Source organism: Sarcophilus harrisii, chromosome 2, assembly GCF_902635505.1.
Source record: "Sarcophilus harrisii chromosome 2, mSarHar1.11, whole genome shotgun sequence".
In the NCBI taxonomy this organism is placed as follows: Eukaryota; Metazoa; Chordata; class Mammalia; order Dasyuromorphia; family Dasyuridae; genus Sarcophilus; species Sarcophilus harrisii.
In genome coordinates, this window is record NC_045427.1 from 318,943,141 (window position 1) to 318,962,375 (window position 19,235).

Below are 19,235 nucleotides of genomic sequence, written 5' to 3' on the forward strand. Positions count from 1 at the left end.
CCATAGAGGCTAGAGAATTCAAAAATTCAATTTCCCAATTCAAATAGAAAGTTACTCTTATTCAAGGACCAATTTACAAGAGACTTAATCTTCATCCATCCCTGTAATATAGAAAAGAAGCATTGGGATCCAGGCTGTTGGCAAGCCTTGACATTGTGGTACTTAATTTTGTCAGCTATCATGTCTTCAATTCACTTTAGATAACATTTCAGGAGTAATGTTTAGTACTTAATTTTGTCTATAGCTACATGATAGCCCAGGTTTGCCTCAAACACATTTCTCTATATTAGGTATGCACTAAAAGTTCATTTTTACATGAAGTGTCTGCTACAAAATGTTTGCAAAACACTGAATTAGGCATGGTTAAAAGGACACAGAGCAAAAAAACACAAACAAAAAATCCAACATCAGCAGTGTTGTTCTAAAAAGCTTGTTCATTCATCAAGAATTTGTCTAATTTTTAACCCTTGATAGGGGTTTACATTTATAAACACAAGAATGTAATTTTAGGTTTTTAAATTTTTCTTTTTAAATTAATCTTGATGGGTTTTAAGCTATAGTTTTTATTTGAAGATAATTATACAAGACCAAGAAAATTGTAATATTTTTTTAAACTTGGGCTTATACCTATCACCTTGCCTGTCTACAAGTTCTTTATCCTGAAATCTAAATTCTCTTGAATGTAATTTAGAACCAAAAAATAAATAAAATAAAATAAACATCAAAATAACACTGAAAGTGATACTACAATAATACAGACAACTTGACATGCCAGATAAATGAGCCTGCGAATTTTAAGTTTTTTACAACTTATTCAAATTAGAATGATTTTATTTTCTCTTTAGAACTACTGCTATAGATGAGGAGCTTAATCCAAAGATATTAGCTTTGCAGAATTCTCAGAGAAAAAGGAAAATGGAACATGAAGGTTCACTTTTTCAAGCAGTAGGAATTGTAAGTGCTGGTTTGTGTATGTGTATATATATATATATATATATATATATTTCTCTATCTGACAGATTTTTAGAACTATGAGCTAGTTGATTCCCTTGTTCTTTTTCCAAATATTGAATTCCTATTTAAATTTGAAAAGATACTTAATGTGGTCTTCTGTTTTTCAAATCCTTTCCCTTGTTGATATGAGGAACAGAAGTACTAATTGAATAAATGAATACAGCTCCCATTTAAATATCTCCTAGTAAATATTTTTTTGAAATCATTTCCACAGAATGATTTTTGCATACTTAATAGTCCTTTTGTTATAGAAGTAATTTTATCTAATAATGGCATTATTGTTTGTTTTTTTTTAAATGGATAAAATTTTAGCATAGTCTAGCAGATGGTATCCTGATATATTGTTGGTTTAAAAGTGATTTCAGAGCTTTCCTGTGTAAAGATTTCATTGAATGGAATTTCATTTATTTTCCTGTTTTTAGGGATCGTTACATCATTGCCAGGATCCAGATGATCCTGGAACTACTATATCTCTTTCTTGGAAACGTGTAAAAGGATGCAAACCTAGTGAACAGAATGGAGTAGAGCAAAAGACAGTCATCTTAATACCCTCTGGTGAGTTTTTAATCTCTTTTTTCCTTTTATATCACATGAAACAAGCAACTAAAACAAATTTCAGAGACACAATGTAAGATTAAATTAATCATTTGTACTAATGGGTAGTAAATAAGGCAAAATAGGGTTTGGATTTTTATATTCAACATGTTTGAGCTCTTGGAATTAATGGCAAAATTGCAGAGCCAAATTGTGCTAAATTACATTCAAGAGAATTCAGATTTCAGGATAAGTTGTGAAGACCAGGGAAGAAATGGGGAACTATTTATTTTCCTTTTATGTTTATAGGATTTGAGCAGGAAAAAATCTTAAAGATTCTATAGTCCATTTATAAAATGTTAATAGGTAAATGATTAAATGGTTAGAAATGGTTAAAGAACAGGTCATGCTTAATCAAAATGAGACTCAAAAGACATACTTTGTGTTTTGTTTTTGGTTTTTTTAAGTATTGGAAGGGCTGTCATGGAGAGAGATTAGATGCTTTGTTCTGTTTGGGCCCAGTAGGCTAAATCAGGAAATAGGGAGAGATTTCAAGGAGGAAAATTTGAGCTTGATGTAAAGAAAAACATCATAACAATTAGAGCTACCCAAGCAACGGTTTAGCTGACTACCTGTTGGATATGTATAATAGAGACTAATTTAGTTTATAGGTTAGACTGGATGATCCCTGAAGTCTCTTCCAGTGCTCAGATTCTGTCATTCTTTCAAATGAGTACATTAAGCCCCAAAAATAAATGACAATGCTAAAGTTAATTTGACAGCCTAGAATAGAATCCATATTGACTTAACTCTAGAACTGGAGTATTTTTTTTTTCAGTATTTTGTTTTTAAACCCTCCCTCTTTACTTGATTCCTACCTGCTTAAGCAGGTAGAATAATATGTAGGTACTTAAACATCGCTATTTTTCCCCTTCTTGATATATCGGGAATCCATACTGCCTCAGATTTATATAAATTATATCTAAGGCTTTCCTCCAGTTTGTGTATATTGATGACTACAAAAGTAACTAGGGAAAAGTTCTATCAACTTGTTATGCGATATTGTTACATTTCTGCTTTTCCTAAGAAATGTTTATTTTTCTTTAGATTTAGTAAGCAGACTCTTGGGCCCATCATTGGATGACAGTGGACTACCACAACTCACCAGTTATGATTGTGAAGTTAATGTTCCTATACAAGGAAATAGAAACCTACTGCAAGGGGAAGAATTACAGAGAGCTTTGGATCAACTTAACTGAGCTTTTCACAATTCTCATTCCTTTTGGACACTGGTGAATCATCACCTATAAAGCAGTCTATTTATATTTTCTATATCTGATTTTAGAAGCCTGGCTACAATACTGCACAAATTCAGTTAGTTCAGTTTTGGTCCCCTTTCTACTTTACTTTAATGTCTTTAGTATGTTCTTTAATGGATCAGAAACAGTGAGTTTTATAATTCTTTGGTATTTAAACCATATAGTACACTATCGTAGCAATGTTAAAATATGCACCTTTTTATTTATTTATTTTTGGCTAGGGAATTTGTCCCTTGTTGAATTCTTATTAATGAAATGCCAGTATAGTTAATCTGGCACTAGCTTTCATCATGATCATAGGCAGTTGAAAAATTTTTACAGTTTTACTCAATTTTTCATAAACAATAATGCTTTTATCAGCAGTACATGTAGCCATAATCGCACAATATATTTTCTTAAAAAAAAATACCAGCAGTTCCTCATGCAATATATTCTGCATTTATAAGACTAGTTTTTAAGAAAATTTTTTGTTTGCCTATGAAGTTGTCAAATCTGGAGTATGTCATTGTTGGTCATATAATAATGGTTATTAAATGCTGCATGGCTTATGATTAAAAGGAGTGAAGCTATTTACATGGTATAGAAAAACAGGGGTTTTATCTGGAAAATCCTAGCAGCGTTTATTTGAACAAATTCTCTTCACTTAGAGATGTCTGTAGTCACTGCCAGTTCAAAAGACAACAAAACCCTATCTGTAGTTGTGCAAGTTTATGCTAATATTGTGTTACAGATATTCTAAATGTTCCGCTTACCCTGTGTGGCATAGGTGATATTTTAAGCAGATTGTATAAATAAATAATAAATCATGCGTTGTTAGCAAAGTTGCTCAATATTTGACATTTTGGTTTCATGCACTTTGTCGCTATTAACATCTTCATGTTTTTATATAGATTTCAATAATTGAATATATTTTTAGAAACCTTATTTTAGGAATATATAGTTGTCACATTAAACACCTTGTTTTTCTATGGGTATTGTACAAATTTTTCATTTCCTTATTCTTTTTGTTGTTTGTGGTTGGATCTAACACTAACTGTATTGTTTTTGTTACATCAATAAACATTTTATGTGGACCAGGCCCTCTAAGAATTGTTTCATCAACAAACAGTATTTGAATCCTAATGTAGTCACAAATTTTAAAATTGTTCATTTGCCTTTAAATATTTTGCAAAATCAAATCTGTCTTGACTTTCTACTGTTAAAGGTAAATATCCCTTCTTGTATTATCATCGTAAGTAATATTCTGTGAAATCTTTACATGTCATGTTGAATAATATTAAGTCCTATTATCCTAACACAAAGGATGTGTTTTAGAGAATATTGGTTTAGATATTTTAAAAATTATAAATATTAAAATGATGTAATGTCAGTACTTTGGCTGGGGTGAGTCAATAAGAAATAATGGGTATTGTATATATTAATAAACTCAGAACTAAAAGGCACATTTGTGATTATCTAGTCCACAGGTTCTTAACCTTTCAACTTTTTTCATATTTTAATAACTATTTCAATATAAGTGGTTTCTTTTGTATTTTTTTCATGTATTTAAAACTTTATTCTGAATAATGAGTCCATAGGCATCATCTGACTACCAACGAAGGTCCATCCATGACATTCAAAAAAAAAGTTGGGAACTGTTCTTGTCCAACAAATAAGGAATCTAAGCCCTACAGTGGTTATTACTTGCCCAAGATCAGACTGTTAGTGATGGGTAAAAACCCATGCTTCTGAATCCAAATCTTGTACTTTCTTACCTATACAGCTGTATTATGCAGTATGACCTAGACTAGAAACCAGATTTCCTGACATGAAATACAATGATAATGTGCCTTCTGGAAAAATAAAGGTATTCAGTGCCAAAGGTATTCAGTCCCTTACTTCAGATTATTAAGTCTAATGTATTCAGTCATAGATCAAAAAAAGTCAGGATAGATGTTTGATCCATACACTAAAAGGAAAATAAAATGTGATAAATACAAATCAAATGTTTTAGACTAAACCTTCATACTTAAGAACAGTACTATTAATTTTGACCAGATAAAATTTTTATAAACTTCACTGGACCTATGAATAAATAATAATTATTTTGATAAACAAAATACATCAAGCTATCTTGATGTGGGCATGGATTGACATGAATTGCAACCCTTATGTGAAGACTTAATAAGTTGTCATAGTCCAAAATAAGAAAAAATTTTTAATAATCTTGAAGTTAAGCTTTGGGTAATTAGCTTTTCTGAATTTAGGATGGTCTTCAGATGATAAAGCCATGATGTCTTGCCAACCCTGTTCTAAAGATTTTCCATCTTGGCATCACCTAAAGAGCTTGTGCATTAGAGAATCCTAGGTTACTTTCATTTAAAAAAAAAAAGAAAGAAAAAAAAGAAATAAATTGAAATTCTTAAGGGAGGAATAAACAAGATCTGGAAACTAAATGATATTCAACAAATTCACTCAATTTAGGAAGAAAATTGACTGTATCTTATAATTGAGTGTGAAAAAGATATGGAAGCAAAATTATATTTAGTATTTTCAATTCGTATGGGAATTAAATTGAGAAGTAGGTTTGGGATGAAGATTATAACTAGATTAAAACGTTAACAGAGGTATTAGATTTGGAGTTAGGAAAGCTTGAGTTGAAATATGACTTCAGACACTATTTAAAGGGAACTGTGGGGAAAAAACAAGGGCTATACTTTTGGGGAAAAAATTATTATACTGTTTAAATCCAACTATATGTGATTAAAGGTTATTCACAACCAGAATATCATTTGACTCCAGTAACTCTGAGAATGCCTGGGGTGACTACGAAGTATTTCTGATTGCCCCAGGCCCCAAACCCACCCAAAGCATTTTTGTTTTAAATGATCACATCTAGTAACTTCAGAGGGGTCTACTTCAAGCTTCAGTTTGGGGTTACAATTACAATGATCTCAATCTATCTTGTTTTTAGGCTGCTTTTGGGGCAACATTGCTTAACTGTGTAAGTGAAGTACGGAGGTTCCTGTGTGGAGAAACTTTTTATCAAAATTCTACAAAATGTAAATCTTCCAGAATCTGGGTAGAGAGGCTACTCCCTTTCTAGCTCACTCTCTTCCTCTACCAAATGAGTTATATAACTCATTTCACTAAATATATAAATTTCACTAAAAACTTATATCTGTTCTCATAAACAACACACAGTCATCTAACTTTTCAGCCTTAATATCCTCATCTGCAAATGGAAATAACATCTATATCACAGGGTCCTGAGAATTAAACAAGATTAATGAGATAAAAATGTTTTCCAAATCTTAAAAGTGCCATTTTATTAAAATAAATAATAATCATGGTAGAAAGAATTGAGTAAACAGGATTCCAAGCTTCGTTTATTCCTTAAATATACTATTACCTTATAAAAGTCAACGAACACTAGTATTTCACAAAAAAAGTATGATGTGGTTTATGAAATCTTATATGGGCCACTTTTACTAAAAGCACCCTCAGGCGCTCTAGGCCTTTTCATATACCCTGCACCTAAATCCTACTAGAATTGTGAGCAAGGAGATAACTCGATTTTCCATTTGTACCCCCAGTGCTTAATGCAGTATTTTGCCCATAAGGGCTAATAAATACTTTTTTCATAATTTTCATACTATAAGCATTTGATTATAAATTAGTGTTCAAATATTAAATTAACATGTTTGGAAAAGATCATAAGAAGGGGAGAGCAAGAGATTAAGGTTGGAGCAGAAAGATTAAAAAATAAGGTAATGGCTGGAAGGGAAATAGCCACACAAAGTCCACTATTATTCAAATAGGAAATACTAGTTTCTTGGTCTCATTTAAGTTTAATCTGTTAAAAATAGATTGGTTCCAAGGTGCACTACATTACCTGATAGATACTTTACATTTTACAAATAGCCTAACTTTTGCTTCTGGGAAATTTCCCTATAAAATGCTATATGTAATAAATGAAAAGCCACAATAATATCTTCATTTTTCAAATGAATACTAAAATTTGGTTAAGTTTTTAAAATTCAGTGAGTATAAAATCACAGTTTATATTATTGCATCAGATTTTGAGTTTGTTAAATGTTTTTGTTACTACTTGCTAACATCTGATTTTTCTATAAATTCTTTGAGAATGGTGGTACAAGTGTCTTTATTTTACAAACTAGATAACAAGCTCACATTGAGGTAATTTGCCTAAAATGACAACTAATTAGGAGAAGCAGAGTTAAAACTCAGGCATTTTTGTTCATTGTTAAGTACATTATAGTTGGCTCATGAATGCTTTCTGAGTATTTATTCTTCCCTATTCTCTGCTTTGTTCAGATTTCTTCTGATGAGACAGCATAAAAATAGTACTAGTGTTATGCAGAAATTGTAATATTTAGAGTCCTAGTTGGGTAATTTTTTCTCCTTTTTCCAGATTTCATCTAGTCATCTTGTTTTCTTTGTGTAGTTTGTTTCAGTGACATTAAGATAGCTGTTTTTTGTTTTTACTTTAAATTTATCATAACTATCACTACCATTCCAAGCAACAAATTTTTACAGAAAAAAAAAATCTTTTAAAATGGACATAAAACCTTAAAAGTCAAAGCACAAAATTTTTAAAAGAAGTAATGTCCCTAAAAGTGCACTTTCTTTTGAAAAACTTCCCTACTTTTTAATGGATTTTGTTATATCTTTGCAAATACAATTAGTACAAAAAATAATTGCCTCAACTTTCCCCACATTCTTTAAGTAGTTACATAATCTATGAACGTTTTTTTTACCCCTGCCTGAAAAAAAATAAACTGAATAGTCCAGGTGAATGTTCAGTTGGCACTTATCTAGTATATAAAGGTTTAAAAAAGCATTTCCATTTTCTTACTTGAGCCTCATAACAATCATGTACCACACACCGATGTTTCATCCCCATTTTACAAACCAGGGAATCTGCCTGCCCAGAGCGGTTAGATGGCTTGCCATGAGTACAAAGCTCGTGTCATGCCCAAGACTGGACCTCTGGCTCCAAACCTACCGGTCTCTCGCTGCACTGCAACACATTAACTTATAAAAGATAGAATTTAACTTGGAAGGAGGATTGTTGGGTTCAGCTTGACTCCCTTTCAATGGTGCATACGTAGTTTTATTCTTACCTGTGGTTGACGAAGAGATATGGTTCTTGGCCCGACGTCCTACTCCTTCCTCTCAATATTTTAAACTGCTCACTCTTCGACTCCTCTTCACTTTAGTGACGGAAAGACTTGTTTTGGTAAAGTGATCCTGGCCCTCATCTGGACAATACCCAAAACAAAGGCGCAAGTGGGTGAGGATCTCCCCGATTCCTTCAGTTGCAGGGAATATTGGATAAGGATGCTAAACACCAGCCACTCTAGGCGACTCACTCGTGGCTCCGCCCTGTCCAGCTCCAGGCCACGCCCTTGTACGTGCTTCACCGCAGCACAGCAGCCCCTTCCCCTGCCGCTAGCCCCTTAGGCCCAGGGCAGCTACCATTGCAGCCGCTTCTGATCTGATTGCTGTTTCTTAATGTGCCCGCTCCAAGCTTCCTGGCCGTCTACGTGTGATTGTGCATGTTGGGAGTGGGCTGTTCACTTATTCAGCTCTCTGGATGGAAAGGGGCGGCGAGGGGGTCAAGACCACCTTTTATCTTTGGTTAACCTTAAGAATCTGATGCGGCCTCTTCCTCTCAGAAACTCCATTCATACAACAGATGGTGAGGAGCCACTGACTTCAAAGATAAGGACACAGAGAAGCTCCTTCTATTTCCTAATCAATGATCGGTGTACACAACTGATGGTGGTCAGAAAGTAAGGATATCGGAAAATTCCTAAGGATTTGAATCTTAGTTATTTGCATTGTATTCAAAAGCATTTACTTACTGAGAAAACAGAAAGTTAGACTTATTCTGTAACTTAAGGGAATATTTATAGAAATTGTCCAGTCATAATTGCCAAACTATGGCAAAAGCAGGTGGGAAATGTCTTGCCATTTCACCTGCCTGTAAGTTCAGTGGAATTATTGAAATAAAACTCTTGGTATATCAGAGTGCATTCAATATAGCAAGTATTAAGGCACTGTTCTACGTGCTGGACATAGTGATTAAAGGAAAAACAGTACTTGCATTCCGGTAGATATATACAGGATAATTCAAAGAGGGAGAGAGTACCAGTAACTAAAAGTTTCAGAAAAGGCATCTTGTGGGACCCATGGGCTGGATCTTAAAAGATCAAAGTTTCAGTTTTTCTTGCCTTCAATGTATTTAAACTACCTATAACAATAATAATAACTCATTTCTATAGCACGTTGCTCTCAGCAATCATAACAGGCAGCTAGCACAAGTATTTTTTATCTACATTTTATTGATGTGGATTAGTTTAAGTCAGTAAAAATTTATTAAGTACCTGCTATATTTCCAGCATTGTGCTAAGCTGTGAGGATATAAAGGTAAGATTGTCCCTTGAGGAGCTCACAATTAAATAGTTCAATTCAAGGTCATAGGGTTACTACATATTCACTTGAAAGTCCATTGTAAAATACTCTTGTTGATAAGAAAATAAGTGCAATGTTACAGTTGTAGGAAAGGTAATACTTAAAGATTTGTCTTAATTTTCATGTTTCTGTAATTAGCATTGTAATTGTATAATTTTTGTTACAGTAAAAGCTCAGGTAATAATAAAATACTTTGCACATTGTAGGCCCTTAATTAGCCAATAAACATTTAATTAAGCACCTATCACATACCAGACACAGTGCTAAGTACTGGGGTTACCAAAAGAAGCAAAAAAGTTCCAGGATGCTAACCATCTAGCAGAAGAGACACAAGGCAAACAAATATATGCAAAGCAGGCCACATACAGGATAAAGAGGAAATCATTAACAGAAAGGAAATCATAGGATTAAGAAGGATTGAGGAAGACTTTCTCTCCAAAATAGGATTTAATTGGAACTGAAAGGAAGTTAGCGGGGTAAGAGCCAGGAAGAATTGAAGTCTTGTTCATAAAGTAGCCAGGAGGTCAATATTTTTGGATTTAAGAATAAGTGTCAGAGATTAAGATGTAAGAATACTGGAAAAGTAGGAGAGACCTAGATTCCGAAGGACTTTGAATGCCAAAGAGAGCATTAAAAGTATATAAAAAAATCATCATCAAAAAATCAGACTTTTTCTCCCAGAAAGTACAAGTGTATGAAAGAAGTTTGAATGGTTTTGAAGAAGCAGATGTCAGAGGTTAATATGTATTCAACCATGGAGCTTGAACATTTTAATTTGCTAAGTGTTCCTTTAGTTTCCCCAAGTTTGAGAATAATCCTGGAATTAAATTTTGTAGCCTGAGAAAGGATTTTTTAGGCAAAATGACATCAGAATGTGATCTTCAGGACAAATAAGGGAAATTTTTCTATATAATATCATTTTAGGAATTTTTTTCTTTTTCTCTTCTTTTCCTTTCTTTTCCTTTTTTTTTTTTTTTTTTTTTTTTTTTTTCCCCTATATAACACTAAGTTCAAGAGTTTAGGGATCTGGTATTCTGTCAAGAGAAGGAGAATTACCCAAACACTGTGCCTATTAGATAGAAAAGAGTATGATATTTTTGGCTTGGTATTGGGAAGACACATAGCAAGGAAATAAAGTCATTCTATAAAGAAGCAATGATTCTGTACTTTGCAATCTACCATTATAGTAAGTTTTTCACATGGCTTAAATCTGAAGGAAAGGGTGTTTACCTGAATAGCATTCATAAATTGTGGTCCTTCTAGAGATAGTTAATAATATCATAATACTGACTATTTATGCATCTTTGTAAGATAAAAGAGGGGTCCCTGGAATGTGAGTGATGTTTTTTGGGTTGCTGCTCAAAAATGCATTTCTTTCTGGGGGGTTCCAATCCTGATAGTACTATAGCTCTATCATAATTGGCTTGCTTTATTTAAACATATCAGGCAACATAATGACTCCTAAAGTTCACTCATTTCCTTTCTTTTCTGCTTTAGGTAGTTTACTTTAGATGAACAGTTCTGAGTAACAAGTCACCAGTTAGAGGCATATGGTGGCTAGATAAAGTGATGGACCTGTAGCCAGGAAGATCTGAGCTCAAATTTAACCTCAGACAGTAGTAGCTTAATGTGGACAGCTAGGCCTGGAGTCAGGGAAGATTCATCTTCCTGAGTTCAAATATGGCGTTAGGCATTTACTATCTGGGTGACCATGGTCAAAATACATATCCCTGGTTGCCATAGTTTCCAAATCTGTAAAATAAGCCAGAAAAGGAAAAGGCAAGTCACTCTTTGCTAAGAAAATCCCAAATGGGGCCACAAAGAGTTGAAAATGATTAAACAACTATTGCTAGTTATGTGACCCTGACCAATCATTGTTTGCCTCAGTGTTTCTTAATTGCTTCTGCTTTGAAGAGGGATCCCCAAAAACTCTGAAAATCCTTAAAGGAGAAAATCTCCTTCAACTCTGCCTCAGTGAGGGTACTCCACCCCAAGCACAAACAATTTCATCTTTGTTATCTGGGTGGGGTTGGTTCAGTCCCGAAACCCTTTGAATTCAATTCAAATTCTAGCCCTAGCTGAAACCCATCGAGGAGCCAACCTGTGATTCCACCCACGAGCCCCTTTCAGCTTGTAGCCAAAGCCCCCTATTATAAAAGTGCCAAACTAAAACCCTCACTTTGCAGAGATTTCAAACATGCCAGCACATGTTTGGTTGCTTGGCACCCCAAGGAGCTTCTGCTTTTCCAGTGCCCTCTTCTCTTTATCCTTACCTGTTTCTTTAACCAGACTTTAACCTTACTTCCAATCCCCATAATAAACCTCTTTTATCAATCTAGGTTTTCGGGTCTGTAAATTCTTTTACAGAGAACCTCTGCACTGCCAGAAGGGAGTCCCCAAAACTCTCTACCCTTGCGTCACCACTAGACCTTATTTAGCTCCCTGACGACCAGAAACCCTAATTTCATTTGGGTATTCCAAATTTAAACCTCATCAATATCAAACCAATGTAAGCTTGGAATGTTCTGCCACAGATTGGACACTAAAAGTCCCTATGAACATTTGGAGTATTTGCGCATTTCAAGGCACTTAGCACAATCCTTTACACATAACAGGTATTGTATAACCCAAAGAAAAAACACTGGGAAATGAATGTAAACTGTTTGCATTTTTGTTTTTCTTCCCGCGTTATTTTTACCTTCTGAATCCAATTCTCCCTGTGCAACAAGAAAACTGTTTGGATCTGCACACATACATTGTATCTAGGATATACATATTAAACATATATAGGACTGCTTGCCATCTAGGGGAGGGAGCGGAGGGTGGGAGGGAAAAAATTGGAACAGAAGTGAGTGCAAGGGATAATGTAAAAAAATTACTCTGGCATGGGTTTTGTCAATAAAAAGTTATTATATTAAAAAAAAAAAACAGGTATTGTATAAAGACTTATTCACTTTCCTCTCTCCCTATTAAGAAACTTAGTAACAGGTAGATAGAGTAGGTTTTCAGCCTAAATTAGTTCCTATTTTCTTTGTGGTTGAGGCAAAAGTCAATTTATGGAAACAGTGTATATGTATATGTATATATACATATACATATATAGATAGTATATATGATATATATATACATATATATAGATAGTATATAGATAGTATATATGGATAGATAGGCCTCAAATGGGGAGGTTGAGGAAAGGACTGACCTTTCCTCAGGAGTGCCTCACCCTGGGACCTCTACTCTGAAGATGCCTATAGAGCCAATGACTCTCCTTGATATCTACCTTCTCTGCCATATATATATATATAACTAGAGTTATAACTAGAGTAATAGAGTATAGAGTAGAGAGTATAGAGTAGAGTAACTAGAGTATAACTAGAGTTATAAGTGAGCATTGGTGTTATATTCCAAGATGACAAAAACAATGTTATTGGTTCCCTTTCTTTTTCTTCTGGGTTATCTCCCAGAGTGCTCTCTGGCCCTAAGGGAGGTGTGAATTCAGATATCTCTTTCTAATCCCTAAAGTCTCCCAAACATCTGAACTCCATTGAGTACTTAGATACTTATGAGCTCTCTAAAGGTGTGAACACAAGCATCGGTTCTATCAGTTGTACTTAGTACTTGTTTCAAGTTCAGGCCCAAAATATCTCCTTCTAAGATCAAATCAATCATATTGAACCATGCCAAATTAGATAATTATTGTCTCTCTATCAACTCCAATGTCAACACTTTGTAAAGATTCCAACATTTTCTTATATTTTCTTAAGAATGTATTTACTTCATTCTTGATATAATATAAAAAGCTAAGTTAATTGTTTTAGTATTTATACTGGCAAACAGAAAAAAATGATATTTCTATTTTTTTTTTTTTGGTCGGGTTGGTAGATAAGTGCATTTGAATATTTCACATAGAAAACAACTATTTCTACATAATTTTAAAAAGGGGGTCCTTTGTGGTTCTTTTCCACAAAGAGATGATTCAGGCTAGTTACAATGATCTTGTGATGATGACAACCTTCTACAACCAGAGAGAGGATTGTGGAAATTGAGAGTGGATCACAACAAAGCATTATCACTCTTTTTGTTGTGGTTTGCTTGAATTTTATTTTCTTTCTCATTTTTTTTTTAACTTTTTGATCTGATTTTTCCCGTGCAGCAAGATAATTGTATAAATATATATGCCTATATTGGATTTAAAATATATTTTTATTATGTTTAATATATATTGGATTATATGCCATCTAGGGGAAGAGGTGGGAGGGAGGGAAAAATTGGAACGCAAGGTTTTTCAAGGGTCATTGTTGAAAAAGTATCATTGCATATGTTTTGAAAATAAAAAAAAAACTTCAATAAGAAAGAAAACGAAAAAAAATAAATAATAAGGGGGTCCTTGTGAGATCTGAACAAAAACATTGACATTTGTCTGACTTTCTTCTTTTTCAAAAATAAACTCTAGGGGCAGCCAGGTGGCTGTGGATAGAGCACCAGCCCTGAAGTCAGGAAGATCTGAATTCAAATTTGATCTCAGACACTTAACACTTTTTACTTGTTTGACCCTGGAAAAATCACTTAAATCTAATTGCCTCAAGGCGGGGGAAATAAACTATAAAGTAAAGGAGGGAACTGAACCAATGAAAACACTGTAGCCCTCAGAGATGACTTTTTATACTGATTAGTAAGCTAATGAGTTTGAAAATCCTTGGGCTCTGATGAATGAAATACTTTCTACTACAGTACTGCTTCTTAGAAGAGTGAGATGATCATGAATAGGATCAACTTTAACCTTAAAGGACTCAACAGGCATGCCAGGTGGATCAGTAACCCTGGACCTTGTAATTTGATTGGATAATATAAGCCTCAGGAAATGTGAAATGTCTATTCCATAGCCCCACAAAGTGCCTTTACCTTTTAAAGAATTATAATAGTGATGGGCAGTTGTTCATGTTTTAATTGTTACAACATGTTTATTAGGCCTGTTTTAAGAATTTCTTTTATAATACTTATAGCAGCTCTTTTTGTGGTGGCTAAGAATTGGATATCTAAGAGACACCCATCAATTGGGGAATGGCTAAATAAGTTGTTGTGTATGGTTGTAATGGACTATTATTGTTCTTTAAAAAAAAAAAAAAAAAAAAAAGATAAGCAGGCACATTTCAGAAAAACCTGGAAATACTAACATGAACTCATGCCTACTTTTGTGAAAAGAATCAGGACAACATTGTATACAGTGTTAACAGCAATATTGTTTGTGAATGACTTAGATTTTGACTCTAAGGTCATAGTGAATCAGAGTACAAGAGAAACCTGACTTCTCTGAGGTCAGGGAAGCTCAGAATAATTTAGGTTTCAGTTAGTCAAAAACATAAGCCTCTGATGAGAAAGAGATCCTACATAAATGTACTTAAAAAAGAATTATCTGGTCCTTTGATAAGTTAAATGACTTGTTCACTCACACAGCCAATATATGTCAGAAACAGTACTTGAATCTAGGTTTTCTTGACTGTAAAGGTAGCTCTCTTATGTATTACACATTATACTATGACTATAGGAGTAATTTCTTACTATTTGCATTCTAGTTAAGCTAGCTTTTTCACCATTCTCAAGTCTTGATTAATTTAGGGGATGAAAGGTTCAGGCTGTTTATGCCATAGCCTGGTTGCCAAAAGTGTAAAACAGGCAGGAGGAGGGCTATGCATGGTCTGATGCTTGGCTGGCCACATCAAGACGGGTGGTTGACAACTCAATCAAATAAAGTGAATTAATTCCTGGGTCCTCTTATATCTTCATTGAATATCTTTGCTAATTTATCTCATTTTGTTCCAGTATAAAACATAAATGATTCAGGGACTAGCCTGAATTCAACCCAGCCCAGAAATCTGTTTTTGCCTGGCACATGATTTAGTAAATGATTTTTGATTGATTTGTTGTTTGTTTTTGGACTCCTTTATGTTCTGAAGTTTTTGTGTCTTCTGAAATAAAGCCTTTACTTGATGAATTTTTTTTTTTTTAAATCTTAAGTACTTCTCTAGCTATATGGTCATGATGAAGATCATTCAACTATTTTTTTTTTCTCTTTGCCCTACTCACCATACTTGTGCAGGTAGATTTCCCAAAGTAAATATTCCTTTGCTAATCTGTAAAATAATATCAAAAGATCTGCAACTCTCTTTATCCTTTTGTTAACTCTGAGGCCCTAGCCAGGGACAGGGGTCCTAACAAAAACACCTTTGTGTTAGATTGATATTTACCTCTCTTTTAGGGTCAGTAAGTCAGCCTGGCTTGCTTTCTCCCAACTGTATTTATAAGCTTTTAATACTATTTATAATAAATACAAGGTAACTGTTTAAAACAAAAGAGAGGTAAATGGACTTTCCTGTGGACAGAGGTTTAACATTTCCAAGAAAGAATCCAAGGAGAGAAAGAAATGTAAGATTACCACTTTGGGATCTGCAGTTGAGGGTTTCCAGTCACATAACATTGATCCTAACACAGTTTATGACAGATTGACCTATTGTGCCAAAGTTCCCTTTTAATGTTGTGACCCAGTTTCTCCAATTGTCCTATTTAGGTATTCTGCCTCAGGTTATAACCTTTCCCTCTTAATGTTGGATGAGATAAAAGCCTACCTCAGTTGCTCTGCCCCAAAACCCCAGGATATAATCATTCTCTCTTAAATGGTTGATGAGATGAAGGTTTTATATCTTTATGTTATATACATACCTTTTTAATGTTTGACAGATAAAGATTTATCCATTTTAGATGTCATTAGAATATCAGTGACCTCCCTCCATTGTGTCATCCTAGGGGCCTCCCCCACCATTAGGTTATCCCCACCTAGGTACCTCCCCCATTATGTCACTGTTCTTGTTATCCCATAAAAAAGCTTGCTGTCCCAGTACTCTTTGAGATGATAGTCTTGTCCAGCCCTGGGACTAAGCCTGGATCCATTGGTCCCGGTATACCTCTCCATTTAATAAACTATTGAATTGGTCTCTAATCTCTTGTCTTGCTCAGTTTCTTTGGCATTACAGACCCAATGACCCTCACACCCAAAATCCAGGTTACTTTCTTTGTTACAGTTATATCTGTTTGATTACAGACAGCTTTAAAAACAAACACCACAAAATCTCACCTTTAGAAAATTACTGTTTTAAATTTTATGATTCACTATATAAACCATGGAGTGAAAATATCAAGACTGAAGTATACAAAGGTGAATTTAAAAGTTTTATACTGTGAAATTCCATAATACAAAATTTTGTTTACCTCGAAAAACTTTACAATGTTCCAAGATTTTTTTTCTTTGAAAAAAATCAGAATGTCTTTCAAATTACTATCAGAAGGAATTAATTAGGGATTAGAGGGGGGAAAATGGCAACTTGCAACATGACAACATCTATTAAATATATATTTTATATGTAGTATGTGTATATATGAAATACCTATAAATAAAACAAGAAATAATCAACCATATAGAAAGTAAAAAAGACATTTCATTACAAAATCAGTAAAATTTGGAGATAGAAAGCCAGAAACTTACATTTGGTTACAACTTGATATTTGGTTATAGAATTAGAACTGTATGTGTAAATGGCCTCTTTAAAAAAAGAAACAGAAACTTTAGTTAAGGAAAAGTCCATGGTGAAATCTTTCAATATGAAAAATTTTTAAATTCAGGTTTTTATTGACTGAATTTATATACAGAATAGATTGAAATCTTTCTGTTGATAGCATCAGAAGGATTGGCAAGAACAAAAGCTTTTTGAGATCTAGTTATAACATAAGCCAATTTTCCTCCCAGCCAGGTATTACAATGGATAAAGCATTGGGCCTGGAGTCAGGAAGACCCGAGTTCAAAACCTGCTTCAGACACTAGCTGTGTGAGCCTGAGCAAATCACTTAGCTTGTCTGCTTGAGTTTGTTTCCTCAAGTGTTGGGTGAATATAATAACAGCACCTTCCAGGGCTATTGGGAGGATCAAATGAGATATTGCATGTAACATATTTAACATCCTTAAGAAATGCTTCATTTCTTCCTTTAAAAAAAAAAAAAAAGATCTACTTGTCAAATCAAGCAGATACTGCCATTTCTTGCCAGGATGGGAAAGATAAAAGAGATTTTCCTTTTGGCCAAGAAACCACATTTTCAAATATTCAAGTTTTTTGCCCAACAGGATCTACTTCTTTATACGATCTGATATTTAAAAGATTTAATAGTCACTCCTCCAGAGTTTAATCGTTTTATCATTTTCTAATGCAGCTGATGCAATTATGTTTTCTGTGGGGTGACAAGCTGTGGAGATTACAACATCTGTATGACCTTGTAATTTCTGCACAATCTCTTTTGTCTGAAGGTTCCAAATGTAAACAAGATTATCTTCTGATCCGGACACAATCCATTTTCCACCAGTGACTAAAAAGTTTGCAAAAATACAGTATTTCTCATTCTTGTGACCAGTGTATGTCTTTAGGCACCTCCCCTTGCTGTAGTCCCATAGCTTAAGAAGGTTATCCAGAGTTGCCGTAAGAATGTATTTACCATTCGGAGAGAATTTTACAAAAGACACAAGAGGATTATCATCACCAATAAGAGTTTTTAAACATTGACCTGACGCAGTATCCCAGATTCGGCAGAGACCATCATAACTACTCGACACAATCAAAGATCCGTCACTATTAAAATGCACAGCTGTTACTGGGTCGGAGTGAGCCGGCAAAGTCTTGAGGCACTTTCCTGTTTTCACATCCCATATCCTTATGCTTTCATCAAAAGAGCCGGAAACGACGAGGTTGGATAGGGGATTGAAGCTACAGCAAAAGACGTAATTACTGTGTCCCTTCAGGGTTTTTAGACATTTTCCCGAGCTCACATCCCAGATTTTAAGAGTTTTATCATCTGAGGCAGACACAAGAAGGTTGGAATCTGAAGACCAGGCAACATCAGAGATTTCTAGTTTGTGCCCAGATATAGTTTTCTCACATTTTCCATCATATGCTCCCCAAATTTTAATGAGCTTATCAGCAGAAGAACTCGCTAACCATTCTCCATTGGGGCTAAATTTTACCGAAGATACAGCTTTTGTATGCCCCACTAATGTAAATTTTAATGTGTAGTTTGGATTGGGAGGTGCAAGCTTGCTTTGATTGGTGGATGAAGGTGTTTGCTGTGTTCTCGGGGCTTCGGTCTCGGGTTGCTTTTCTGTAGCCATGAGCAAGTCTGACGTGGGGTGCTTAAGGGCGATTGGGCTGAATGAAGGCACGGTTCCTAGCAGGAGGCTTCTCTGCAAAAAGGAAACTTGCTTTTGGGAAGTTTGTTCTCACCTCCGTTAGATTCCGCTGCAGGGATCGGGGCGAAACTTCCCCAGGTCTGGAGGGGATCCCCAACTCGGAGCAGTTTAGGAGAAGACGGAAGCAGCACACAAAAGCTCCTCCTCCAGGCACCACGCCAATAATCTCTAGCTCTCCCTGGCTCAGCCACACTCGCTTGTTATTCAGTAAACCGATTTTTAAAGCGAAGACCATTGTTCCTCATTAAATCTGGTCCTTTCTCCGCTCCCCATTTACTGATTCTTTGGCTTCTTTTAAGTCCCAACTAAAATCGTATTTTCTTCAAGGTTTCTTCAACCCCACTTAATTCCAGTAACTTCTCTTTTGTTAATTACTTTCTTTTTATCCCATATGGAACTAGTTTGTCTACATTTGTTTGAATGTTGTGTTTCCAGTTAGACGGTAAAATCCTTGAGGGCAGGGACTGTCGTTATTTATTTTTGTATCCCCAGTTCTTAGCACATTGTCTGGCAAACTGGGAGGTACTTAATAACTTATTGATTGATTGCTTCCTTTTTGATTCATTTCAAAGATTTAGTTATATCTTTCAAAAGGATCGCTTAGC

The 19,235-nt window shown here is 34.6% G+C and overlaps 1 protein-coding gene, 1 long non-coding RNA gene and 1 pseudogene across 2 annotated transcripts in view; 1 reads left to right on the plus strand and 2 right to left on the minus strand.

The window, feature by feature from the left end:
* HIF1A (hypoxia inducible factor 1 subunit alpha) overlaps positions 1–4,299 on the plus strand; it is a 45,099-nt gene extending 40,800 nt beyond the window's left edge. Inside the window, exons 13-15 of the mRNA XM_003756329.4 lie at positions 846–954; positions 1,437–1,569; positions 2,656–4,299. Coding sequence (XP_003756377.1) covers positions 846–954; positions 1,437–1,569; positions 2,656–2,807 — 394 coding nt within the window. The 3' untranslated portion in view covers positions 2,808–4,299. The remainder of the gene's footprint in view (positions 1–845; positions 955–1,436; positions 1,570–2,655) is intronic.
* The window catches only part of LOC100932410, a 37,315-nt gene that overhangs the window by 15,207 nt on the left and 2,873 nt on the right, over positions 1–19,235 (minus strand). The gene's annotated exons all lie outside the window — the stretch shown is intronic.
* LOC100932149 lies at positions 16,559–18,764 on the minus strand (annotated as a pseudogene).